The sequence below is a fragment of the Syngnathus acus genome, chromosome 1, assembly GCF_901709675.1.
Source record: "Syngnathus acus chromosome 1, fSynAcu1.2, whole genome shotgun sequence".
Classification (NCBI taxonomy): Eukaryota; Metazoa; Chordata; class Actinopteri; order Syngnathiformes; family Syngnathidae; genus Syngnathus; species Syngnathus acus.
In genome coordinates, this window is record NC_051087.1 from 1,081,429 (window position 1) to 1,107,241 (window position 25,813).

The following is a 25,813-nucleotide window of genomic DNA, read 5'->3' on the forward strand; positions in this document are numbered from 1 at the left end:
GAAACACATCTGGATCAGCAGTCTATCTAGTCCATTTGATTTTGGCTGGACTTGAGGCTTTAAGAATGAGACAGCAGACTTTGTTCCACAACAAAATAGAATTTAATCATGAACTGACTTGTCACCGTGTGAAACGAAACGATCACGTCTCGTTCTTCCCCTTTTTTGTCTGCGTGTAAGGCATGCAGTCGCCACACACTTTTTACACATTGAAAGCGAACAGCTCCGACACACGCACGCACACACACGCGCGCACACACACTTGACACAATATACACAATAAAGCGCTCGCAGCAACAGCAGCAGTAGTAATACTCCACCTCTCCCAGTCAGATGCAGGATTCATCACAACAACAAAGCATAGAAGTTCACAAATGAGTTCTAAACTATGAATAATATTTGCCGCCTGCTACTTGGACACGTGACCGACACGGACAGAACGCACACCAGCGGTCACGAGCAGAGATTGGATCAAGTCGCTCATGTGCAAGTCTTAACCGACAAGTCCCGTGTCATTTTTAGGTTCCGTTTTGTTTTTCCGACTCGCCGGTACGGTGGTGGCGGCTTAAGTCAACGGGAGTCCCAAGTCGCCACGACTTGATTGCACAATCTTTGCCCGGTAACTTTGCACTATGGGAAGGAATGAAGCAGCCGTGACTCGGCAGCGAGCCCTTGTCGCCCGGCGTTTCGGAAAGATACATTGGGGAAACGCCTCGGGTTCCTGTCTGAGTGTGTGGGTGGGTGTGTGTGTGTGTATCGATATAAAAAGTGCAAGCATTTTCTTGTCTCTGTGGTTTAAAATCCTAGCAGATCCCCAAATGGCCCCAGCTGTATAAATAGTCATACATTTGCCTCCATATAAAAATAAAATTAGCGATACACAAATATGACACACCGAACGGAGTTTAGACGATGACGAGCTACCGAGGAGAACGGACAAAACACGAGAAAGCTGCTGATGCGGGACAATAAATACGCAGAGCTGGAGGTGCTTGCTGTGCGCTGCCCTGCTGTGCGGGCAGGAGGGAGGGAGGGAGGGCGAGGGGGAGTCACGGCTGTCGGGGGGGGGGGAGTGAAAGGTGCCCACGGAGCAGCGGCTAGTTTCTTTTCGAACTATCCAGGAAGGGGCTTCAGTGTTGCTGAGCTTCCTGCTCCCTCTGACGGCATCCCACCGCCGTGATGAGAGCAGCCCCCTTGCCGCTGCCGTCCTCGGACAGCAGGAAGGTCACGTCGCATTTGGGGGAGAGCTCTTTCACCGTTTGCTGGAAGATCTTGGAAAAGCTGCGGAGGGAGAAGAAATAAGGTGAGGGGGTGGAGAAGCAGCCGGGCTGCGATGGGTTTTAAGAAGGTTGCCTTACTGTGGGTGCAGCTTGTAGAGCGTTCCGTCCACGCCCACGGTCACGTCAAGGTGGTCCAGTTTGCGGTTCTCGCGGATCTTGTCCACCACCGCCGCCATGCCGGCCCCGCAGATCTGGGCGGCGCGGCGGGACACGGTACCGCAAACCTCCTTGACGATGATACTGTCGTCACAGGTGCTGTCCAGCCCCAGCTGCTGCAGGATGGCCCGGACCTGCAGCAGGGCCAAACGATCGCTGTGGAGAAGGTTAGGAGGGTCAAAAAAGCAGGAGAGTAACCGGATCCTTCACAGTAGTAAGTCAAATCTAAACAATAATAAGGGAAGAAGAAAACTTTGAGGAGCTGAGACCAAGACCAGAAGACCAAAACCAAGACCAGAGACATAATGGAGCCAGGACCAAATCAAGGACAAGACTGGGAGCAGCTGGGAACTTGTTAAGACCCCAAGTCAAGATGGAGATATTTAAGACCAAGGGCCAAGTCAAACCTGAAGAATCTGACATGGAGTCAGTGATGTGAATTTTTTTTGCAGTTTTGGTCTTGAGAACGAATCCCAAGTCTACAACATCTGAGTTCGTATTGAGGACTTTGAGAAATGACTCACCTTTCGATCTGAGATAGGAACTTTGTCTCAAAGATGCCTCTAGTCTTCAGCGTTTCAGAAATCTGTCCTCGGAAAAGAAATCCACGTTTGGTGAGATCGATCAGAATCTGCCTGACGATCTCTCCCAGGTACATGCCGCTGCACATCTTCTCGTATCTGAAAAAGGAGAAGATCGTTGAGGATGTCTCGACTTGAACGTACCGTGAGAGACTGAAAAGCACCGTGACCTTTGTTTGCCTTCGTTGAGTGAGTTCTCGTCCACCGCCTGGTCGTATTGGGTTCGGATATCGTCCAGGCAGCCGTTGTCTCCAAACGCTCCCCATTCCATGTTGACGCACATGCGACCTTCATTCCCTTCCACAATCTCAATGTTCCTCATCTCCTCCATGTAACAAGCGTTGCTGCCCGTCCCTGAGGGGGGGGGGTGAATATTTTTTTAAACATGACTCGGCATTATCTCGTCTTTTGGTACTCGAACGGGAAGGTGACTTGCCTGCAATCAAGCCCACCTCGCAGTTGGGTTCCTCATAAGCGCAAGTCATCATGGTGCCCACGGTGTCGTTGACGATTGCAACCACGTCCAGCTCGAACTCCTGAGAAAGCAAACGGATCAAAGATGCTGATGGGACAAGCTGAAATATCAGCTGACGATCCGACCGAATGAGTGATCTTTGACCTCTTTCCTCTTGATGGCCTCCCTCAGAAGCTCCACCACATCTTCGCCCTCGCAGTCGGTAGCTTTGAAGCCTTTGGTCCAGGTCACGAGTATTCCCTGCCGAACGCAAAGCAATGAGCAAAGACGAAAGGGATGTGGCAAAGGTCTTCTGGCAAACTCACAGCGTCCAGGCTGGTCTGATGGCAAGGGAAGGAGAAGGTGAAGCCCAGAGGCAAACGGGCACTCTTCATACCCATGTAGTCCAGGAAGTCCGAGATGCAGTGCACAATGTGGTCGAAGAGCTGTCGGGGGGAAAAAAAAAAACCCGTCAGACCGGAAAGGAGAATTCCCGGTTGCGTTTCTTACCTCCTCTCCCGTTCCCTGCATGACCTCGATGGGAATGGCGTAGATTTTGTTGTGCATCTCTACCGAGCGCTTCTTCCCGCTGCGAATCTTTACCAGAAGCACCCGGAAGTTGGTCCCACCAAGATCCAGAGCGAGGAAGTCCCCGTTTTCTGGATGGGAAGGAAACGGTTCAGTGGTCACGCGGGCAGGACATCTTCGTTGAGTTTTAAGATCTACCTGTTCCGTCCGGTGTGCTGCGGACGTACGTGGGCAACATTTTGACCGTGGCCTCTCGGTGCGAGTCCTTCCTGAGACCTCTTTCGATCTCCACCCGCATGCGTTTCTTCACCTCCAGCAGTTGGGCTTTGCCCAGCCGGAACTCGGCCATGGTCTGTTGGATCTGCCGAGCCTGCTCCGTCAGGCGGTAAGCCACCGCCGTCACCATGGCGGCGCCTTTGCCGCTCCCGCTCTCCGACAGCAGGAAACGGACGTCCGAGTCCGGCACCAGGCGGCGTACCATCTTGTGCAGACGCCGGGCGTACCTGCTCACGCAGATGGTTGGATTCTCAGCTCGGAAGATCATCGACGATGAGGTTCTCGCACTTACTGAGGGTGCATCTTGTAGAGAGAACCGTCGATGCCCACGGTGGTGCGAAGGCGAGCCACGCCTTTGTTCTCCTTCAGGCGAGCGAGGATGCCGCCCAAGGTGGCGGCGATCAGATTGGCCGAGCGGAAGGACACGATGGTGCACACGTGCTGCACGGCCAGGCAGTCTTCGTCGGACGGCTCCACCCCGAGCCTGGTTAGGATTTCCATGCACTTCTTCAGACCTTCCTTAGTCCTGGTGGAAGACAATTTTAAGACGATCCCATGGTAAATAATGAAAGGTCAGAACGAACCGTACTCACTTTTCAATGGCAGAAACATGCTTGGTCTCAATCTTCCCTTTTGTCAGGAGCTCAGGTGTGATGCGTCCTTCAAACAGCAGACCTTCTTTGGCCATCTTGACCAGAATGAGTCGCACCAGCTCCCCCATGTACATGCCGCTGGCCATCTTCTCAAAGCTGAGCGGTGGAACAAAACACGGCCGGTGTGTCAGACCAGCCGTTCCTTCTCCAGAATCTCCAGAGTCAATAAAAAGGCTCACAGCTGCTTTCCCGGGTTGATGGAGCCCCTGTCGATCTCGCGGTCAAACTCGGTGCGGAGGTCCTCCAAGGAGCCGTCGTCCCCAAAGGCCCCCCACTCGGTGTTGATGCACATCCGACCCTCGTCGCCCTCCACCTGGTCGATGTGACGCATTTCCTCCATGTAGCAGGCGTTGGTTCCCGTTCCTGGAAGCGGAGCAAAGTGGGAGGAGTCAAGTCATAAACCGCCGCTCGGCAGGTTGCCGTCCGTCTCGGACTCACCGATGATGATGCCCACTTCGCAGCGTTGATCGTCAAAGCCGCACGTCATCATGGTTCCCACCGTGTCGTTGACCACCGCCATGATGTCAGCCTCGTAGTCCTGATAAGCGGACGGAGACGTTCAGCCGGCCGGGAGTGAAAACTCGGGCGCCTCTGCGGAACCTACCCCTTGTTTCTTGATGGCCTTGTTGAGGAGTTTGACAACGTCCATGCCTTCCACGCCGCTGGCCTTAAACTTCTTTGTCCACGTCAGTAAGACGGCCTGTCAATAAAAAGCTCACAAATCTTAATATGGTAGCAAAAGTAGTTCTTGAGATTTTATTATTATTATCATGATTATTATGATTATGACGATGCTCATTATTTTATGATGATGATGATTATTATTGTTGTGAGTCAATATTTATTTCATTAGTAGTCAATATGAATTATTATTGTAAGTCAATTATAATTATCATTATTATTATTGTGAATAAACATTTATTATTATGATTATGAGTCAATGTTTATTATTATTAATATATATATTTCTTTTTATTTATTAATATGATTATTATGAGTCAATTTTGCTTCAAGTCAGGACTTTCCACATTTTTAAGGCTGTTTTTTGCCGAGTAGTCTAGCAAGAAGACGCTTACCTCGTCCAGTTTGGTTTGGGCGCAGGGAAAAGAGAAGGTGAATCCCACGGGAAGCTTTTTGTCCTTAATCTTTTGTTTCTCCATAAAGTCGCCCAGGCAATCGGCCACATGGTCAAAGAGCTGCGGAGAGAGCGAGACACAAAGGGAGACACGTGGCTACGGTTAGCGTCAACCAGCTGCTGAAATCTTGACCCGTCCTTACGAAATGTAACTAACCCGGCTTGTGTATCGTGTTACATTTTAGGCGCAGCTGCCGTTTTACAAACGCCTATCTGCTGATCGTTCGTCATTTAGCGATCGTGTTACAACGGCGGCATGCTAGTTCAACGCAGGTCTGATGTCACCCGACTCCCAACTACTCAACTTTATTGGTACTTGCTTACCAATCCCCGAACAAATGATCGCGTGTGTTAACACACTCTGGCTTTACCTGAGTCCCGCTGCCGTGAACGATGTCATCGGGGGTCTCGTAGACCTGGCTCTCCATCTGAACCGGCTGCTTTTTATCCTGGGTCACCTTGACTCGCAGGATGCGAAAATTGGATCCCCCGAGGTCCAGAGCGATGAAATCTCCCTTTTCTGCCAAAACACGTTTCAACACAGATCAACCATTTTTTTGGGCGGTCAAAGCGCATTCCTTTCTTTCCCGTCCGTCTCGCTTTGTTTGTTCAATGTTTGTCAAGCGTGCCCTTTGCGTGTCCCCTCAAGCCGCTGCCACCTGAGGCTATTTTTAGCATCTCGACAGGGCCCTGAAATCAAATTTTGATCGGGGCCTCATGGACATTGTTTTGTGTGAACGAAGTTTGCATCTGCTGGCGGGAATGTGCTGATCCGCTAACATCCTTTGTGCATTGGCCGCCCCGATCCATTGGAAAGCGCCGCTCCGGCTGCCTCAACTTCTGACCTCGCTGTCGCTTGCCTCAAGTAAGTCTTGTGGAACTCAACTCTGTCAAATTTAGAACTGGGTGATAGACGGGCTAGACTCTACCAGACTAAAATGAAAACATCCTTCTTGTTGTCTTGTTGAGTATCATTACTCTGGAATTGTCGACGCTAAGCTAGCTCGATTAGCGTCCGTACCAGCAATGGCTGCGGCTAGTTAGCTGGCACGACTAAACAAAGTGCTTTCAAATTTGGCATTCATCGTTAAATCACAGATTTTTTTTTTGTCATTGTAACTTGTGACATTCGCATTACGAAAACAAATGCCACTTCTAATGTGAGAAAAATACGTCCGTGAAACAAGGACCAATTTACAAAATTGAACTGGAAGTCAGCCATTTTGGTTTCACAAAAGCCATGGCAATGTTGTCTTTTTGTGCCAATCAATTGATGTCATATTAATTATATATCCAAAAACCTTATGACTAAATGAAGTGATTATTTTTTTTTTTTTTTAAATGCTACCTGAACCGTCAGGGATGGACCTGACGAAGGTGGGCAGCATCTTGACTGTGGCGGTGGGGTTGGTGCCGTGGCCCAGGCCGTCCTCCATCTCCCGGCGGAAACGGTTCATGACGTCCTTGAGCGTATCGTCAGAGAGCCGCATGGAGTAGAGGTACTTGTCGATCTGCCCGGGACACAAAAGCGATACAGAAAATTGGTCACTTAGCCACCATGACCACACGAGGGCAGCACTGACAGGATGCAAAGGTTACAAAGCTTTCAGGTGGATCAAATAATTGTGAAATGTGCTTTACAAGACATATTTTTAGAGAAAAACAAACTAACCAAGAATTCAACACCACGAATGCTGAAATCATCTGTGATCATGACAAAACCTAAAGCGCCAAACATTCCGGTCAACTCTCGGGTATGCTGCTGCTGCTGTTGTGTCATGTGACACACGCTGACCTTTGCGGCACTGCTATTTTTAAACGCTCATTAACATTGCACGTCTGTCTGCCAGTTGACCAGGTCACATGACCGAGTAACCCTTCCTAATAATACAGCACGCTGCCTTTAAAAAGAACATAAGACTTGCTTGCACAAAGTAATGACTTGTCTGGACTGAAATTTGTGGTGACTTGCTTCATTTTTTTTAAGTAACTTGGAACTTGGCTGAAACTTGAAGGCTCCGACTTGCACAATGCACAATGGAAATCGTTTTTCTGCCTATCACTATATGCCACTTGCATTGATAAACAACAAAAATAGATTGATAATGCATACAAATATTTAAATAATAATCCAAAACCAACAATAGCTCGTGTCTTAATAATTAAAAATAATTTTTGGCCACATTATACAAGACCTATGGATTTTCCCGAGTCCAAGGGAACAGAACCAAATCGGGAAGCATCACCACAAAGCAAACAATTCCCCCCCCCCCACCGCCAAACAGCCGTGACATCACTCTCAGCGGCATTCTTCACGACTTCCTTTCTGCGCACGTGCCCCCACTGCACTGTGACGTCAGAGCTCTCCCTGCCCCCTCCCCCGACTTTACTAGTACAAGGCCCTCCCCCGAGCCTCCATCCATGTCGCCGGTCTGTCATCACACACACCAGCAACAGCAGCTAGCTGCCCGCCAGCTAATTTGTGCAAGGTCACATCTCGGAAAGGTTAGCGGCCGCTCGTGCGTAAGAATTTGGAAGTCACGCTGGTGGACGGACACCTGTGTGAGCTGTCATGGAGGCGTCCGTGTCAAGGGCACGCCGCTAACCTCCAGCCGCCGCTACCACGCTCATCCTCCTCCTTCTCCCTGCATCCTCCCACCCGACAAGTAACATGGCTGCCGTGAGACGCAAGTGGCGTGTTGCAAGCTCGCCATCAGCCGCTTTTACCTTTTTGAGTTGATCATCCTTCAACTCGGTGAAGTAGTAGGCCAGGAGCTGAGCCGCAATCATCCTGCCTGCCTGCCGGGGTTCTCGAGAAGAAGCTGCTCGGCCGCCTGCTTGCTTGTGCGCCCTCCTGTCTTCGTGTCCCGTCTTTTCCTTCCCACTGGTGGGCGAGGCTGACAGGCAAAAGGGAAAAGTGAACAGCAGCGGTCGTGTCTCCGAGTCTGCGACTAAAACACGAAGGGGAGGGTGGGGTTCCACTGTGCCCCCCCCCCTCCTTCCTGTGTAGCGGCTCGCCTGTGGAATGGCGCTCCTGCCCCCATCCGCCGTCCTGATTGGCTGAGTGAGCAAGAAGGACATGCTGGCAACCAGAAAGGAAGAGACTGGAAAAATACAGATAGGATTTTTTTCCCATGAAAAAGTAGTTAAGAGATTTTTTTTTCATTGAGAATTATTGATTTTTTTTCTAAACTTTTTAAACTGTTGGACAAAAAATATTTGACATGACTGGTAAAGGTTGGCTGCTTGGAAAATAAATATTTTCAAACTTTTCCTTCAGAAAAAAATCTCTATTTTATTTATTTTGAGGGGGGGGAAATGCCCCAAGCAGCAGCAGCAGCTTAGCTGTGTAATGACGCCCTGCCCCCATGCCGCATCCTGATTGGCCGAGCAGTAAAGACGGATGGGGAAGCAGGAAGAGGAAGGAAACAATGAGGGCTTGAGGAGAGGTTCAAGCGGCCCCTCTACCATGAAGCAGAAAGCTGCATTTGAATGATAAGATGATACCCCCCACCCACACCCCTCCTTCATGGTAGGCACGTCCATCTCTCATGTTGCCACGGCAGCCAAGGGCCTACGTGCAGATAGGCAGGGCAACCATCATGTGATGTCACATCACATTCCGAGCAGCCCTTATCTATCATAAAAAAAATCTCATATATCGTCTACTGCGCAATTTGAATTGGAGGAATGTAGAAATGTTATGGTGTGATCATTTGTCCATGAAATGGTTTGTTTTTCAAGAAATAAGAAATACTAGTACTTTAAAAATTTTAATTAAATGTATTTTTGTTTAGAAGAATATATTCCAAAGTTCTACAAATCTTTTAAATCAGATTTTTTTCCCCCCTCCCTACAAAGTTTGCTTTTTTTCGTATCTGTAAAAGGTCAAGCGAGTGGGACTCTTTAGCGATGAATGCAAACTTCTTCGGACAATGAACAAGGTGTCGGATTGATATGGTGAGCAAACACTCCACTCCTTCAAATAAAGAAATAAAAGAACCAACACGCCCAGTTGGACTCCAACTTGCATCGTAAAACTTATTGAATGACTTTCGTGACTTGCAGGTCACTGCAAGCTTGTAGCTTTGCATCGTCGTCACGAACACCCCCCCCCCCCCCCCCCCATTACATCATGACAGAGGCATTAACTCTAAGGGGATAAATGTAAAAAGAGAAAGTGGAATTATAGACCAGATTCTACCTTCATAAAAGTGACAAACTATTTCATTTTAACAAAGATATCCTTCGTTACTTAATATCTAGATGAACTTTGGGGGTTGGTTTGAAATGTTGCGTATTGCCGCACATCTGTGCTAAAGAGGGAGGGTCAAAAGGTCGCCTGAGAATTGCAGTTGACATTTTTCCACAAGTCAAGACATACTCCATATGTTTAAAAAATACTACTACTACCAACACACGCCCCCCCCCCTCCCTCCCTGCTAAAGGGGGGACAGCGAGCCTCCGAGGGCCCGTCGGCTGTCATGGCAGCTTGAGGGTGACCTTCCCCCCAAAGACCCTTTTCTACTCTTGTTTGTGAATAGAAGCAGCCTTTGTTGGTCCTACAATAGGGAAATTCCAGTTTGGCAGCAGGAGAATCGACACTATCAGCGTCCCAAAAGATCTACATCCTTGTTTCTAAAACATTTTGTAAATGCAGAAGTGAACAGCAGCATTATGTGTCGAAATTGCTTGACGCCGACTAAAAGAGCATATTTGAGCTTTTGCAACTCGGCATATTATCACGCTCCAGTTCTCGCCGATGACCCCTCCGTGCCGTGCCGTCCCGCGCGGAGGAGCAGCTCTCAAACGTTCCACGTTCGACTTTCAAGTCATATTTTTACTACGACACGAGCTAATAATACAAAATAAGGAAAAAATGCTCACCTGTTGAAGAAACGTCATGGAGGTTGGCGGGGGGTGGGGGGGTAAAACTTGTGAGAATCGGTCGTCTTTGGCATTATTAGTATGTTTAACAATAACAAAAATGCCAAAGAATTTCTTTTTTTTAGCATTTGTAACATTGCTACTTTCTTCTGACGTCACAACAGTGTCGTTCACAAGTTGGCCGCCAGAGGAAAGCTCTGCTTCTTGCATCTCCATCTTTGGTATCTGCGTGCGTGCCACGTGCGCGGCGCGCCTCTCTTTGCTGCTTGCTAGAAACAAAAGCAAGAAAACTTTATTCCACCCTGCGTCAAAGCACAAAAAACGAGACTTCTTGACACTTTTCTGTGGGACTTCTACTGATAGACATTATAGTCTAACTCCCAAGTTTCACATTTCATGCGCATGTTATTTTTAAAATTCTAATATTTATAATATAAATATTCATAAAATATGTCTGCATAAGAAAATCAATTTTCTTCACATTAAGGGTGTTAAAATTTGCTAAAACACTTATCAGGAAAAAAATCAAAAGATTTGAAGTGTGATTAACTATGAGCTAACAATAAAAAACCGATTCATTATTAAATATTTTAATCACTTGACAACTTACTATACATGGTCATTTAAATAAAAGCCTGACTATACATGCTCTTTTTTTTATTTAAAGCCATTTTTTAAATAAAAAGCCTTGCTATACATGGTCATTTAAAAAATCATTTATTCTTATTTATCTTTATCAAGTTAGTGAACAAAAGTGTGTAAACGAGTGAGCGCGTACTTCCTGTTCTGTCGGTGATATCACATTTACATGCACCAAAGTAGCAAAAAAGCTGTCAAAATGGACTGTGAATAAAAGAAAATACATATTTTGTCAAATGTAGAAACATTCTTTACAGATACAAACGTTAGTGCTAGTTAGCGGTATCTTCATTTGCAAGCTTTTCACCAATTCACGTCGGTTTTGTTTTTCACGATTCAAACACACTAAACCGCTACAACATCAAGGAATAAAAATAGAAATATCTCCGCTTCACATAAGCATGATTGTTTGTCCAGCTTATGCTGGTGTGCGTTTGCATAGTTTGCACGGCCGCGTCAGTTCTCACAAACGAGGTCAGCGATAATAAAAACAAAGCTTAACACTCCAACGTCATCATATTTCTAACCCTTAAAGTATCTACAATCGAAATATTTCACTGCAATTAACTTGCGGAAAAACAAAAGCACACAATTTCCCTTTGGGATGAAAATAAATACAGTAAAATAGATAAATACAGCACAAGTACAATTTATATATTGATACTCTCGAATGTGATTAAGGAGAGAAAAACTGTGGAATGTTAAAGACTCCGAGTAGATATGTGTTTTTGTTGCGCTCCATCCAAACATTTTTATTTTTGCGTGGAGGCGTGTCCTTTCGTCTACCTGACCCGTGCAGAGAAGCAGCGCATGTACTCCGTCACCCAGCGCTCGGAGGCGGACGTCGTCAGCTGCCAGCGTCTCAGCTTGTCCGGGTCGGCTGAGCGAGCGCGACGGCGATCGGCGCTCGCCGGACGCTTGTCGGGAGGACGCAACATCATGGTCGGTGTCTGGACACTTGCGTCGCAACGCTCGCCCTGAAGGTGGGAATTCACCATTTTTCATGTCCTCATTAAATTGAGTGTCAGACATGATTGAATTTTTTTTTTTTTAGTGATGCACATTATCAACCAAGTGTTTACGATACATTAGCTTAGCAGTAGCTTACCTCAGTCAAGGACTTACATTGTTGGGCGTTACAACTTTGCTGGTGTGAGCGTCTTCGCATCGGCTCCGCTGGTTGTCCCTGGCGCCCCCCAGTGGCGGTTGGCTCTTAGCGCGCTCTGGTTTGCGGTCAGCTGACAACTTGTTGCTGCGGCAACTGCCCTGGCGGGGGCAGGATTGTCCTGTCGGTACCGCCGTTGCCTTGGGTGGATCCGTGTTCAAGTCGGGTGAGTCTGCTGGGCCGTTGGCGGGCTCCAGCTCGTCTGAGGCGCCGCTCGGGTTAGGAGAAGCTGAGACCGCGTTTTCTGTCTGTGCCACTTCTGTCGCAAATCCAAAGAAAGAACATTCATTGTTTGTTTTTACCTTTCTGTGACAAATCAAAAGAACATCACATCCTTTCCTGCTGGCGACAGGTGTCGAAATTAAACGCTTAATCGGTCATCACATTCGGCGTTACCATGGCAACAAAGAACATGCCGGTGTCTCACCTGCAGGTGTCACTGCATCGGCGTCCACGGCTTCCTCCTCTGCTTCCTGCTCCTCCTCCTCGTTTGACGGCTTCCCGGCACCAGGACTGGACATCAGCTGGTTTGTTACGGCGGTAACGGACAGCGGAGCCACCCGGTTGCATCTGGCCCGAGGTCCGGCGGTCCTGGGCGTGGACTGGCCGCTGGATAGCACAGAGCCGCCCTCCCAGAACCAGGGCTTGTGCGAGTGCTCCATGACCCGCCGAGTCAGGCGGTAATGTAGGGAATCCTCGTAGCATTTGGAAAAGGTCTCCCACTTGGGCTCCCGGAACTTCTTCATGTACTCCGTTCGGACTTTCTTGGTCACCATGGCGACGAGTGTGACGTCGCTGCTGGGATGCAAGTGTGAGACAAAGCTTAGGGTACATACACGTTCCCAAAATAGACAAACATATGCAAATAAATAGCCTGTATAGGTCTATCCTCCTTCAGTGCAAAGTAAAATAATATTCTGCCAAAGCAATGGTCCCCGAGTTGCTTCTTGGTTATAATAGTGGTCCCTTGGATAAAACCAGTTGAAAGCTTTATTCCAAAACAGTCCATTGACAGTAAAAAATATACACCAGCATGAATTAATTATGATTCGGTTACTGGTTCGATTTGTAACGTGTCAGTAAATAGTAAACAAACGAGGTGTGTTGTTTCTTACACGACATTTTGCAGCGGTTTCCGGCAAACGGTCCTAGGTGACGTCACCTGCCAGGTACAGTACAAAGCCACGCCCCCCTTTTGGCTGATCTCGGCTAAGTGGATCTACTCCACACGCGCGCTGTCACGTGACCCGCAACCTGTCAGCTTCAATGGAAACAACATTCATTATTGATGATTCACCTGAGCTGCTCGCGTTATTAGTGGTCTTTTTTTTTTTTATCGAGAAAACGTCTTACGCAATGTTGAATGTTGAGGTCTTGTAAGGTTTAGAAACGCTCAACGACGACGGGCACGTTCCCGCCGTTCAGTAGGTTTGGGGAAACACAGCGAGGCGTTTAAAAGACGACGATAACGGGACCGATTTGAGACAGTTCCACTCACACAGGGAAGGAGTTCGGGTTCCTATGCTAACCTCTTGAGTCGCGTAAATCCCTCTAGAGTAGTACTAGCATCGGTTCGGTTCTGTTCAGCCCTGCAAGAGGCAGGGGAAGTGTAAGCTAACGTGAGTGGAGACAACCATTTCCGGTTTGGACCTTCAGCGTATGAAACGAAAGAAAAAAGATATAGGGTCCTAAAATAATTACGCAATCAAATAATCACTGCAAACCAAAATGTCACCTACTAAAAAATATATATCTCGTCTTGATTCACTCCGATGTGCGGTAAAAAAATATTCTTTTGTATGTATGGCAATGTATGTATGAATGTACTGGAACGCATTTCCGGTGACGTCACGAGCTGCACAAGTTGGCTGCAGTGTTGAACATGTCCACAAGGTGGAGCCATTCGCGACTGAAGCCCATTGAAAAGCAACCTGTTGTCGGGGGAATATAATATATTGCAAAACCTCCTGAGATGAACAGCAAAATTCCAATTCCTTGCTGATATGTCATGTCACATTTAGAAGTAAAGAGAAAACCATGGTGGTTTGTCACTTTAATAGAACCGTAACAAGTTGGTCAACAGGTACAACTTTGCTGCTCACAAACTGAATCACTCACGTCCATCGATAAGATATAAATAGCCAACCAAGAAAACGAATAATCATCAAATACATCAAATGATCAAGTATCCAAGAGTTAAGTTAGGGACATCAAATGAGAAGGCGTACAAAATAGCGCAAACGTCGGGTATCCAGTTTGAAAAAACAAATAAACAAAATCACATTGTGGCAGTTTAATTAGTAAACAAAAGCAAAGAAGCTAATCTAGACTTTTAATGAGACAAGATGGCCGTGAGGACAAACTGGTAAGGAAGGAAAGGCCTTTCAGCATTTGATAGCCTTGAAATCCAGCTTGAGGTCCATGTACTAGTGCGCTTTGTCCTCACTGGTAACACACGAGGCGCTGACAAGGTCGCCAGTCGCGACAATTAGCATGTCAAAGGCTAGTAGCCTCAAAAGGTCAAAGTGGTCCTAGTGTGCAAAAACTCAAATTGGCAAAAATCGGTGGTGTCCATACAACTAATTGGCAAATATCAGCTCTTTAAAAATTAATAATTAGCCATTTCTTCTGCCTGTTGTAAAGCTAAATATACAGTAAAGGGCAATAAATAAAAAAGAAAAGTATTGTAAAAACAAATAATGTTCTGCTATTTGTTATTCATCTTTGCAGTTGTGTCATTTCATTCATTATATCTTTTCAGACTTTAATACGCTAAATATCGGAATCAGCCTAAAAAAAAACAAATCCGTATCGGTGGGACCTTTCTCCTAGTGCGCTTAATCGAGAGGACAGAGCGTGTACTACGTAGTACATAGACCTTAAGATGGATCTGGAGAAAATGCTGAGATGTTTTGTTATTTACGGGCTGTGAGACAAAGGCAACATGTCGTCGTTGTCGTCCTACTGAATGCAGCAGTTGTTGCGATGGCTGTTGGAATCTTTGAAGCGCAGGCGCATCTTTGGACGATATTTCTCCAGGTAGAAGAGCTGCTTGCTGTTGAACGCGCCGCGACGCTTCCTGGACCAAACGCAACGGCAAAAAAAAAAAGAATTAACATTTTTTTTGGGATGGCAAAAAAAAAGATAACATTTTTATGGGATGGCACATTTGATTTCTTAGCCATGACGGGTTACTGCGAAGAAAATGTTGCCACTCACTGCCGAATGAACTGCACAGCATCTTCATACTTCATGCCGCACTCAATGAGGGCGAGGGCGACCAGGACGGGAGCTCTGAAATGCAAACGAGACATTGGATGGGGAACGCGGGGCAACGGCGGCGAGGCGGCGAGGGCCGGCCGCTCACCTGCCGAGGCCCGCCACGCAGTGCACGGCCACGCAGCAGCCGGGCTCCTCGCGGAACTTGAGCTTGAGCAGGTTGAGCCAGTCGTCCACAATCTGGTTGGAGGGAGGAGCGCCGTCGTCAAACGGCCAGTCCTGCGTGGGGGCGGAAAGTGGGACATGCGCAAAAATAAAAAAAACGGCTCGCAATGCTCATAGAGGGAAAAAAAACCAACGTGACTCACCAGGACTTGAATTCCCTCCTTAACAACCAGAGTGGCGTCATATGTGGCCTCGCACACCCTCACTGCCGTGGTCACGCCGTACTTCTTCAGCTCCTGCAGGCGACAGGCAACACGCGTCAAACGCCACCGTGGCTACGGTTGCTAACAGCGATTAGCAACTGCCCTCGTCACTGGCCGTCAATGGCCAACTCTCACATTTTGGGACAAAGACTAAAACACAAATTTTCCTCGAGACAACAAAATGATGGCCACGCACGGTAACAAATCGACTTGATGCACTTAGACGAGGGATGTGAAAATCTTTAAACGTTATGACACTTTGTGGGAGTCAAGACGAGGCTCACCTCAATGAACTTGTTGAGGGTGGCGTTGGTGGGGTTGTGAGTGATGAGAAACCTCATGTTCTTGTAGGTGATTTCCACCGGTGCGGGTCTGTTCATGCGCGCCATAGCGACAGGTAAAAAAGAAGCGGGGAAAAAAAGGCAGGATGGCTTCGGCACAGGGAGGGGAGAGCTAGAGACGCAAAACGTAAACAGTTTGGCGTGGAGGGACGGGGATCCTCCGGGCGGCGGTGGCGGGCGTCTGGTCGGGCGACCGCTCAGGGGGTGGCGGGCGGGCGGTCAGGCAGGCGGGCGTGTACGCCGGGGAGGGTGGGACAACAAAACGAGCCTTGCTCGTGGCCGGGCGGGAGCCGACGGGGTGGGGCGGTGCGCAGCGGGTCAAGTTACCCCATCCAGGCCGAGTTGTCGCTGGTTACGGGAGGCGTCCCGCTCGTGGCTTCGTCCTCCTGAGGCTCAGGTGCGTTCCGGGCGGTTGCGGAGTTGGACCGTTCACTCGTCTGCATAAGCGGCGTGCTGAGCCTGGCAGTAGTCTCCGCTGCCCTTCAGAAACTCCATAAATGTGCGACCCAGAACACCACAGAACTGCTGCGAGGATGACATCAACAACAAACTCAACGCTTTGCAAGAAACGCACTTCAAAATCACTTTTCATTTTCTACCATACGGTGGAAGCTCGACAGCGCATCCCTAGCTTTATAGAAAGTCCTGTCTCACTTGTCATCATGCTAACAAATATCAAACTTTGCTAACCACTAAAGCGGGGTTGATGTCAAGCGAGCTGACGAATTAAAAGAAACCAGAGTGAGCCAGATTTAATGACTTGCGACAGAGCATCAGCAAGGGACAGAAAGCCATCTCAGAAAGTCGCAAGTAACTGATGCATACGGTTTCGAGTGCAATCCCGAAACATTCCCATTTCAAACACATTGTATGATATTCAGCATTTTGATGCAATGTCAGATTTGGGGATATCTTGTCACATTGCAAATGATTGGCAATTGTAAGAGGGAGTTTGTTTTTGAGAGGGGGTGGGGAAACACTTGCAGATTTTCACTATTTGCGTCAAGACTCTGCAATTAGTGGGGGCACACTTAATAAAAACAGCTTCCTGCCACCTTGTGTAAACGAAGTCTTCTCGAACTTGTTGGAAAGTTGGAGAATGTCTGCACCTGCCCTGACCAATGGCAACTAAACATCTTTATCTTCATTAGATGGTGTACATAAAGAAGCATCTCACTGAGTATATTTCAATGTGGTTTATTTGCATGGTCGCCTGTCGTCATCGCAACAAAGCTCTGCCGTGACGTCACCGCGTCTGACAAGTGTGTCATCCAACTCGACACCAGCCACTTGTTCTTAACTTAAAATTGGCATTTAAGGCGACTTTGTATGTTTTGAATGTTTTATTCTAACGAATCTTGTCTCAAAATCTTGTTATAAAACACGTCACGAGAACGACCGGCTAAATCCGCCATTGTCCGGTTCAAACTGCATCTGGCCAACATGGCGGCCCAAGTGACAAAGAAGGAAGCAGAAGACGCCTAATGAGTCTCGAACTTGACACAGTAGATTCTAGGTTTGGTCGTACGAGTTGTTACCGAAATGTCAAAAGAAAGCACAGAAGAGGTTGCCTTTTGTGCCGCCGCCATGTTGGGCTGACAAACGGAATGTCGCCGAACATGGCGCCTCGACAAAACCACAACGGGAGGAAAAAAAAAAAACCCACCAAAACACAACCAAAAAGAGAAATAACAAGCCCATTTTGTTCCCATACAAAGCAAACGAATGTCGCTTGTAGAACCACTCGAGCCAAGCTACCGCCATCGGGTTCCGAGGAGCGCCCACATTGTGTTATTTTCTCGTGCCTTTTATACTACATTTGCAATCTTTAGCTGACACCATTAGACTTTCCGAACCAGCTTTAAAAGCGCAACGAAGCCGTGATTTTGTGTGTGTGTGTGGGGGGGGGGGGGGGGGGTACTCGTTGAAGCATACAGAAAAAGAAAAGGAAAAAAAAAAAACAATACTCACTGGGATATGCTTACTCATTGAAGATTGTAACTTAATCATACAGCCGGTCCTCAGGTGGGGAAACGATGAAATGCTTCTTCACCATTCGAGCCCGTCGTTACGTTACGTGAGCGAGCGAGTGGAGCCCAAAGTCTTCACAATCGAGAAAGCAAAACCAAGTACTTCTTCTCAGGACCTTCAAAACAAAATTCTCTCACATGCGTAAAACATTTTTAGAGCCGGAGTAAATGAATTAGAACACACCCTCCGTTGTTATATTATAGGAAATGATCATATTTAATGGCTGATCGTCCCCCAAGAAGTTTGTTTCCATTTGGAAGGCGCTTTTCAAGTTTATGTTGAAGGATAGCTCAGGAGGCTAACGTCATTTCCTCTGATGCAACTTTGATGCAGCTCTTCAAACCCCACCCTGACAATAAAATAAAAAAAAGTCACACGCATTTTGATCTTTTTTTTTTTAATGTACAAAATGTATTTCTTTTTCAAAAGTGGAAAAAAAAAAGGGCAAAATAAAAAAAATCATGACCTTTTCTCGTTCTCTTTTTAAAGTGCATGCAGTTATTTATACAGCTTTGGATTTCATCTTAACGTGCAAACACATTTAGAGAACATTCAACACAGTACAAACCGACCTGCTAAACTTTTCTTTTGTTTTTTATATTTTTTTATGTTGTAGTCTTCAAATCTACCATTCAGAAACAATCAAACAATGCAACCTGGAGTGTCATTCTGTCTATATAGTGCAAAATGCATCCATCCAAGTGGCTATATGTGCTCCTGGCGCTTTCCTGTTGTCTCCACACGCAAGCCTCACTTTGGTTGCCGTCTTTCTGGAAAGGCAGAAAGCAGCTGAGCTCGACATTTTTGCACCGCTAGGACACAAAAGGCCCCTAAATGGTCACCAGCGGCAACCAATTGGTTCCAAGTTATGTCATTTCTCTGTCCGGCGGGTGGGAGCCAGTCAATCCCCAGCTGCAGTGGGGCGGGGAAGGCAAAAAAAAGAACCTTCCACCATTGTACCAATTGTGTATAAAAATTAATGTCCCACTGAGGACCTCACTTGACAATCAAATTCCACAAAGCAGAGTTGATTCAAATGTACAAATGAATGACTCTGAAGATTCCAAGGTGACGACTCCGCACTTCATGGACTCAAGCAAAAGCCCACGTAGGAGCCAAGACCAAATGGACGGCACAGGAATGAGCGTGCAGAGAAGGAAAGGGGTGAGAGTCACGCCCCCCATCGACTGGGTCCGAATCTCGCACAAACCTCCAGACTCTCCTATCTCTGGTGGACCCCCAACTGAGCCATTGGACCTACCCGCGATGGAGGGACCAGACGTCGGGGGGGACTTGATTCGGGCTCCTCTGAGTCGGGCGCCGCACAGGCAGACTGTGGAGCAACTGAAGAGTTTCCTGAAGGACGGAGCGGCTCTCCACCCTGGAGGAAGTCCTTACTCTTACCTGCACGGGGGCAGCGGCGGCAGCCCTGACGTCAGCCCACAAAGAACGTTCAGTACCTTCAAACCTCAGCCTGATGCTTCCAGAGAGAATTCTCCTATTCAGGTGCCTCCCACCATGGAGTCATCCAGCTCGTTCAGGCCCGATGCCAACACAAATAGGCAGATAGAATTCCCGACTCGCATATGCAACAGCGGAGGCTCCCGCCGAGAGACCAAAGCTCCTCATACAGGTCGGTTGTGACAGATTTACGACGGGGATTGTGCAGATGTTTTGGAGAGATGATGAGAAATCGTTTTCAGACATGAGCCTTACGGTTAGAGGCCCACTCTTGCCTGTAGATCACGGAAACGAGAACCTGGACGCGTCAGGGAATCAAAGGTTCATCTCCAGCATGGAGATCATCAAGCAGCAGATGGCCAGGGAGAACATCAACTTTGTACGATTCGAGGCCACCGACCTGCACGGGGTGTCCAGATCCAAGACTGTGCCTGTCCGCTTCTTTCATGTAATCACCTACACCCAACCCATCCACCCATCCACCCATCCATCCACCCATCCATCCATCCATCCATCCATCCATCCATCCATCCATCCATCCATCCATCCATCCATCCATCCATCCATCCATCCATCCATCCATCCATCCATCCATCCATCCATCCATCCATCCAACATTCTATCTAACCTTCATTCCAGGAAAAGGCAGTGTACGGAATCCCAATGCCGAGGAGCTACCTGGAGCTGACGCTGAGTCCAAAGAGCAACGAGGTGGACCACGCCAACGCCGCCAACTTCAGCAGTGACATCCTCCTGATCCCGGACCTGTCCACTTTCCGTATCCTCCCGTGGGCCGAGCAGACGGCGAGGGTCATCTGCGACCCGTGCACGGTGACGGGCAGCCCCCTGCGGACGTCACCTCGCCTCCTGGCCAAGCAGCTCCTGGGCCAGCTCCAGAGCCTGGGCTTCTCCCTGCGCTCCTCCTTCACCTACGAGTGCTGCGTCCTGGGGGCGCCGGACCGCATCGGGCCCAAGACGTTGCTGTTTCCTGCCACCACGCTGCTGGGTAATCACGACCTGCCTTTCTTCCAGCAGCTGGTGGACGGCATGTACTGCATGGGCGCCGACGTAGACAGCATGGCCTCGGCCAGCGGGCCAGGCCAGATGGAGATCAACCTGAGGCCCGAATTTGGCATCGCGGCAGCTGACAGCGCCTTCACCTTCCGCACCGGCATCAAGGTTGAAAGTTGTCTGCTTTATTTCCAGACCCAGGGTCCGGCGTAGCGCAAAATTCTTTTCCTCTCTTTGTTTCTGGTCCTGCCAACAAAAGGAGATGGCCCGCAAGCACAGCTACATCGCAAGCTTCTTCACGGACGACGGCCTCTACAACGCCGGCGTGCTCTCCCACAGCCTGTGGGACGCCGGCGGACGCCGTAGCCTGTTCCAAAGCGGGGAGAAGGCGACGGGCGAGCTCTCCGACATGGGCCGGCGGTGGCTGGCCGGGCTCCTGACGCACTCGGCCGCCCTCAGCTGCCTGATGTCGCCGGGCCTCGGGTGCCGGAGCCACATGGCCAAGGCCGTGAAGGACCCGAAGCGGATGCTGTACGCCACGTACGGCTGCAACGACAACAGCAGCTCCTTCAACGTCAAGTCCCACGGAGGACGCGAGACCCACATCGACAACAAGCTGGGCTCGGCCATGGCCAACCCCTACGTGGTTCTGGCCGCCACCGCCGCCGCCGGACTGGACGGCGTCCGGCGCAACTTGACCATCGAGGGCGGCTTGCACAAGGCGCCCGGTCAGCAGAAGGAATTTTCAATTCCCGTCAAGCTGGACGACGCCCTGGAGGCCCTGGCCGAAGACCACGTCATCCGCAGTGCCCTGGGGGAACCCTTTGTCCAGTACTTCATCGCCATGAAGAAGTTTGAGATTGAGACCCAGGAACTGGATGACGAGAGGAACAAGTGCCTGGAATATTTTATCTAGAATCTTGCCACGATCAAATCAAAATATAAGATGTGTTCAAATGGACGTGTCATTGCTACCGTGGTACGGTTAACAAATAAAGCTGAAGTAGAAGATGTCGTTTTGTTTTTATAGCTTATAGTTGAAATGTGACTTGTAAAGTTTCAAGTCTGTCCTGAGTTGTCTTGAAAAACCAAGCCAAGTCAAGTCTAGTCAAAGAGATTCCGTTGTATTTCCATCAGGCCGAGAAACTCGGCGTTGAGGGATACAAGACGTCGCATTTGTGTCTCTTCAAAGCAAGAAGATTGCGAGCACCTGACCACATTCACCGTCTTCCGGTCTACTTGTTCTTCCCGATGAGATTCCCAACCCGCTGCATAAACCGTCCTAGTTTGTTGTCAGCGCCGCCGGCGTGTGTTTGGTACGCCGGGTCGTTGTCTGAGAGCTGCACTCCGTCACCTCGCTTGGCTTTGTGTCGAGGGACGCTAGAATGTAGCAGGTACTCGTAGCGACTGTAGGCCTTTTCCCGCCGGCTCTCGTAAGCCGCATTTTGCTGCTCTTCCGGATTTTCCCGCGCCGTCTCCGTCGTGGCCGGGTTGGACTTTCGTTTGCTGGAGCGCTGAGATGAAAATCGGTGGAAGGTGAACGAAGACTTTGGCTTTTCGCTGTCCGCCGTGGACCTGCCGATGGAGTTCTGGCTGCTTCGGTGCTCGGTGGCGGTTTTTCCCACGGGAGACGCCCGTGAGTTTGAGGTGGAAGAGTTCTGAGATCTCAATGAGGCTTTCCTTTGGAGGGACTTCTCCTCCTTCTTGGAAGTCTTCTTTTCTTCTGAGCTTTTGACTCTGGTGGAATTCTTCCGCTGAAGCGTGGAATCCTCCCGATGATGACCTTTCACCTCCGAGGAAGTCACGATCTTTGGAAGAGTTTCCTTTTCACGAGGCGACTTTAGTTCTTGAGAATCCGGTTCTGTCTCTTGAGATCCTGATTTTTTCTCAGTCAAGTGCTTTTTGGAATTATTGTCTTGGTTTCTGGTTCTGTCTTTGAGAACATCAGCACTATTGACGGGATTACTGCAACCTTCTTTCTCCTCTGGGATTTCGATGAGAGACTCCATGGTTCTGGGGCGCTGGAGACCACCGGGGTACTTAAGGGGCGACTCTTTGAGTTTGTCCTCCAGTTGGCTGGCCGAAGTAGTCCTGGCAAGCGGTTCATACCATTCATACGCTGGGCTCGCCTTTTGCTCGGGACCTCTTTGGATGTCAAAGTACAAAGTGGAGCCGCTGCTGTCATCCACCGGCTGCGAATCGAGATCTTTGTGGTTGGCGTCCTCCTCCGCGACGTTCTGCCTCGCGTCGAGGCCTCTCAACGAAGATTTGAACTTGGGCCGATCCAGACTTTGGTACATGGTTCGCAAGGACTCTTGGCTTTGCCTGAGATTGTTGTACTCCTGTAAACTGAGTCTCTTCTGCCGGATCTCGTCCAAGCGGGACTTGATGTCCCTGGATCTGTTGTGGATCCCCGGCGGCTGATGGTCGTTGAGTCCCGTGCGGCTGTTGTACGGCGACGTCAGCGGGGACAAGGCGTCGTACGCTCCATCGAGGTTCACCTGGCTGTTCAAGTACGTATCCATCTTCCACCTGTGAAGGGAGGTCTCGGAGTTGAAAGGGATCAGATTCTGATCCAGACCGTAGCGACTTTGGTGTCGAACAAGTTGGTGAGACATCCGGTTGGGCACCAGCAGGCCGGAACGGCTCCTGTCTGGAAGGATGTCTTTGGTTCCCATCCTCAGCCGAGTCATGGAGTTTAACCTCTGCAGTTCTCCACCAAAACTGTGGCCTCTTGTCATGTGGTCGGGAAAGTGGGACAGATGTAGGCGGTCCTGCATGCTGAGGCCCCTGGTCATCATGGCGGGTGAATCCAAGAGCTCATCCTGAGCCCTCAAGCCCCGGGTTCCTCGAGATCGAACGTGGAATTGATGCAGTGAAAGTTGGCTGGAGTTTGGACTACGCAGGAGCGCCGCGTCTCGCAGGTACTCGGCCCGCGACCGCTCCTCTAACGCTTCGGGGACGGTGGAGCGAGCGTAGAGGCGACGGAACTCTTCGTCGTAGGAACTCACCAGCTGACCGGTGACCACCAGTACCATGCTCACGTTGATCTTCTCAAAAGACCACGTGTAGCTGGAAGGGAAGGAATCCATCGGTTAAGACTTGAAAAGATAGCTATTGTGCTTTTTGTCCGTCAAATCTGCCTTTGGGTTTTCTCTGTGTTAGCATAGCAACTGTTAGCATTGGATCAATTCTCACCTGTAGGTTCCATACAAAACGCTGCGGCAGTCCACCAGGATGAATCGCTGCTCCAAGCCGCCGTGAAACTTGACGCCAGACTGACAGCGATATTGCTGACCTCGCACCGTCCGCACGCGAATGTTCTGATGGAGACAATTGGACCCATGGTGGTGACTTTTTTGGATACGTGAAATCCCGTGCTCCCGCCGCTACAGTACATTCAATGCTGTTGACGATTCTGGACGTTTTTGACATGTTTGTGAGCAAAGCACGAATGTCAAAGATGACATTGACAGGAGGCGTGTCTCCACGAAGGTCGATCCGTCAAGACCCGACACGCTGACTGACGTTTGATTGAAGTGGAGGACTGAGTTATGTTTGTTCTGTTGGAGTCGATGCTGCTTGACAGGAAAATCCGGACGCGCCGCAACTCACGGCGAGCATTTGTCATCGCCGTATTTTTCATAATAAAGCCTGATAGCTATGGAAGAGATGTGATCATGTGAGCAATGGAGCTTTTGAGCATATTATTCTGCTTTTTTTTTATTTCAGTCGGACATTTTGACCATTTCTTGGGTTTGGAGAAAACCTCAGGTTGGAATTCGATCAAGTATTAATCATGTAAACTACATATGGATGTGTGTCAGCAGGCCTTGTCACTCGATGGTCACCTTGAGGTCTTGGATGTTGACGCCTGCTCTGTGCGACATGGCGTGGAAGCTGCCAAAGTGGGCCTCGTCCAGGAGGATGTAGACCACCACCCCCCGCAGCGTGGCGCCCAGGACCTCCTTGAAAATGTCCACGTCTGTGAAGACGTCCATGGCTATGGCGATCAGCTAGAAACACAGAAGCAGCATGTTCAAAATGATGTTTAGAAATTGACAAGATCAATATCCAACCTTTTTATTGCACTCGTTATTTTTCTCGTATGCTCCAAAGACCCTTTATAACTGATGCATCAAAACATAGACTTACCATAAATAAATAAATAAACTGATAAATAAACAGATAAATAAACAGATAAATAATAAATAAATAAATAAATAAATAAACAGATAAATAAACAGATAAATAAATAAATAAATACATAAATAAATGTTTTATTAAGATTTAGGTGACTCTTTATTTTAGACAAAATTGTCAAAAAGTATGAATTCATGTATAGAAACAAATGATTGCAGCAAAATGTGGATTTTATTATTCATGTATTATTGTTTTATCATGACACAATGACTCACCTGCTTGGCATCCTGGATCTGCTTGCGGACCACCTCCTTGATGGTGGGTGTGTTGGCCCTGGGCGGGTGGAAGAGTAAACTGATGCTGGTGTCCTGGTCCTCCAGAGTCACCTCGGGCCAGCCCAGGTCAAGGTCGGGCACCTCCTCGTCCGACTCCTGCGGGAAGTAGGTGGACGGTCCGGGCTCGCCTGCGGGGCGCCGCACCTCCACGTCATCAACGTCCTCTATCAGGGGGACCTCGGCGTTCTCCAAGATGAAGCAGATCTCCTTCTCGGACAGGAAGTGGTTGATCTGCTCGGCCTGGAGGAAGTCGTTGTAGGCATCCTGGCCTCCGCACAGCAACGCGTAGATGGCCAGACGGTAGGACTCCTTGTAGTGAGGGTGGATGTAAGGAGGAGGATCGCCATCCTTCAGAGCAGACAAGCCCGACAACAAAGACTCCTTGGACGCCATTGCATCCCCAACCGTCTCAATCTGAAAGTCTGCTCCTCCAAATTGGAACTTGAGCGACAATTTTCAAGTCAACAAGTGCACTTTGGAAAGGACTACATCTTTCAAGGTCTGCAAGTTCAAAGACAACAGATTTCCATCGACAAAGGTCACAAGTCTTTAAGTCCACTTCACCACCTCCATCAAGTCCTTCAAGACCGGCTCTACAATGTCCAAAAGTCTATCAAGTTTGCAAGTGCACGCTACCAGATCACTCTACAAAGTCTACAAGTCCACTCTATGAAGTCTAAGTCCTCTGCCCAAGTCAAGGCAGCCATACTTGATGGACAGTTCCACACTTGAAGTCTCCAAAGTCCTTCATTTGATGTTGAAGCTGATTCACACGAATGGGCTCCGTGCAGTTGCTTTATCCTTCATTTTTTGTCTCCTCTCTTCGTCTCGTGTCTTTTTTGCTAACCCTGCAGCTAATACGTTGAGTAAAGACACCAGAACCGGTCGGTCCAGTGTGAGTAAACAAAGTTGGGCGAGTCTTTCCCAGGAACGCACACGCTAGCACTTGCCGGAGCTTACCTTTGGTTTGGTTCCGACTGGGCTCGGCTTAGCTGTGGGGATGTCAAGTCCTGCGTGGCGTCACGCGACTGAGCTTGCGGATGAACAACCTGTTGTACCTGCTACATACACCGACAAGCCTCGCCCACGG

General features: G+C 48.7%; 5 protein-coding genes across 15 annotated transcripts; 1 reads left to right on the forward strand and 4 right to left on the reverse strand.

Moving 5' to 3' along the window:
- Positions 1 to 83: 83 nt before the first annotated feature.
- LOC119122662 (hexokinase-1) lies at positions 84 to 8,047 on the reverse strand. 2 transcript variants are annotated; one of them, XM_037251157.1, is made up of 18 exons: positions 7,791 to 8,047; positions 6,412 to 6,574; positions 5,435 to 5,583; positions 5,005 to 5,124; positions 4,533 to 4,628; positions 4,367 to 4,466; positions 4,108 to 4,291; positions 3,869 to 4,024; positions 3,568 to 3,801; positions 3,198 to 3,502; positions 2,982 to 3,130; positions 2,798 to 2,917; positions 2,637 to 2,732; positions 2,454 to 2,553; positions 2,188 to 2,371; positions 1,961 to 2,116; positions 1,359 to 1,592; positions 84 to 1,281 (listed from the first exon to the last, which is right to left on the reverse strand). In XM_037251157.1, the coding sequence occupies exons 1-18, from the start codon at positions 7,851 to 7,853 to the stop codon at positions 1,131 to 1,133; spliced, it is 2,760 nt and encodes a 919-aa protein (XP_037107052.1). In that variant the 5' UTR covers positions 7,854 to 8,047; the 3' UTR covers positions 84 to 1,130. The 2 variants fall into 2 exon arrangements, with proteins under 2 accessions (XP_037107052.1, XP_037107138.1); XM_037251243.1 differs by lacking the exon at positions 7,791 to 8,047 and adding an exon at positions 7,622 to 7,732 and having other exon boundaries at positions 1,131 to 1,281.
- Positions 8,048 to 10,651: 2,604 nt separating this feature from the next.
- Positions 10,652 to 13,401, reverse strand: LOC119115601 (centriole, cilia and spindle-associated protein-like). 9 transcript variants are annotated; one of them, XM_037242390.1, is made up of 5 exons: positions 13,253 to 13,401; positions 12,870 to 13,015; positions 12,182 to 12,549; positions 11,715 to 12,013; positions 10,652 to 11,566 (listed from the first exon to the last, which is right to left on the reverse strand). In XM_037242390.1, the coding sequence occupies exons 3-5, from the start codon at positions 12,528 to 12,530 to the stop codon at positions 11,372 to 11,374; spliced, it is 843 nt and encodes a 280-aa protein (XP_037098285.1). In that variant the 5' UTR covers positions 12,531 to 12,549; positions 12,870 to 13,015; positions 13,253 to 13,401; the 3' UTR covers positions 10,652 to 11,371. The 9 variants fall into 9 exon arrangements, with proteins under 9 accessions (XP_037098285.1, XP_037099088.1, XP_037099849.1 ...); XM_037243193.1 differs by having other exon boundaries at positions 12,182 to 12,552; XM_037243954.1 differs by lacking the exon at positions 13,253 to 13,401 and adding an exon at positions 13,108 to 13,246.
- A 391-nt stretch (positions 13,402 to 13,792) lies between these two features.
- Positions 13,793 to 17,870, reverse strand: ptp4a1 (protein tyrosine phosphatase 4A1). Its single transcript, XM_037245949.1, has 6 exons — positions 17,714 to 17,870; positions 15,686 to 16,267; positions 15,342 to 15,434; positions 15,122 to 15,252; positions 14,974 to 15,048; positions 13,793 to 14,833 (listed from the first exon to the last, which is right to left on the reverse strand). Exons 2-6 carry the CDS (start codon positions 15,788 to 15,790, stop codon positions 14,716 to 14,718), a joined length of 522 nt encoding a protein of 173 aa, XP_037101844.1. The 5' UTR covers positions 15,791 to 16,267; positions 17,714 to 17,870; the 3' UTR covers positions 13,793 to 14,715.
- Positions 17,871 to 18,361: 491 nt separating this feature from the next.
- LOC119139464 (protein FAM83B-like) lies at positions 18,362 to 25,754 on the reverse strand. Of its 2 annotated transcripts, none has more exons than XM_037239444.1 (5): positions 24,664 to 25,754; positions 24,097 to 24,261; positions 23,444 to 23,568; positions 20,889 to 23,317; positions 18,362 to 20,791 (listed from the first exon to the last, which is right to left on the reverse strand). In XM_037239444.1, the coding sequence occupies exons 1-4, from the start codon at positions 25,114 to 25,116 to the stop codon at positions 21,481 to 21,483; spliced, it is 2,580 nt and encodes an 859-aa protein (XP_037095339.1). In that variant the 5' UTR covers positions 25,117 to 25,754; the 3' UTR covers positions 18,362 to 20,791; positions 20,889 to 21,480. The 2 variants fall into 2 exon arrangements, with proteins under 2 accessions (XP_037095339.1, XP_037136468.1); XM_037280573.1 differs by having other exon boundaries at positions 20,883 to 23,317.
- Positions 18,818 to 21,254, forward strand: lgsn (lengsin, lens protein with glutamine synthetase domain). The gene is made up of 4 exons (XM_037249111.1): positions 18,818 to 19,406; positions 19,516 to 19,682; positions 19,874 to 20,413; positions 20,505 to 21,254. The coding sequence occupies exons 1-4, from the start codon at positions 18,818 to 18,820 to the stop codon at positions 21,159 to 21,161; spliced, it is 1,953 nt and encodes a 650-aa protein (XP_037105006.1). The 3' UTR covers positions 21,162 to 21,254.
- Positions 25,755 to 25,813: the final 59 nt, after the last annotated feature.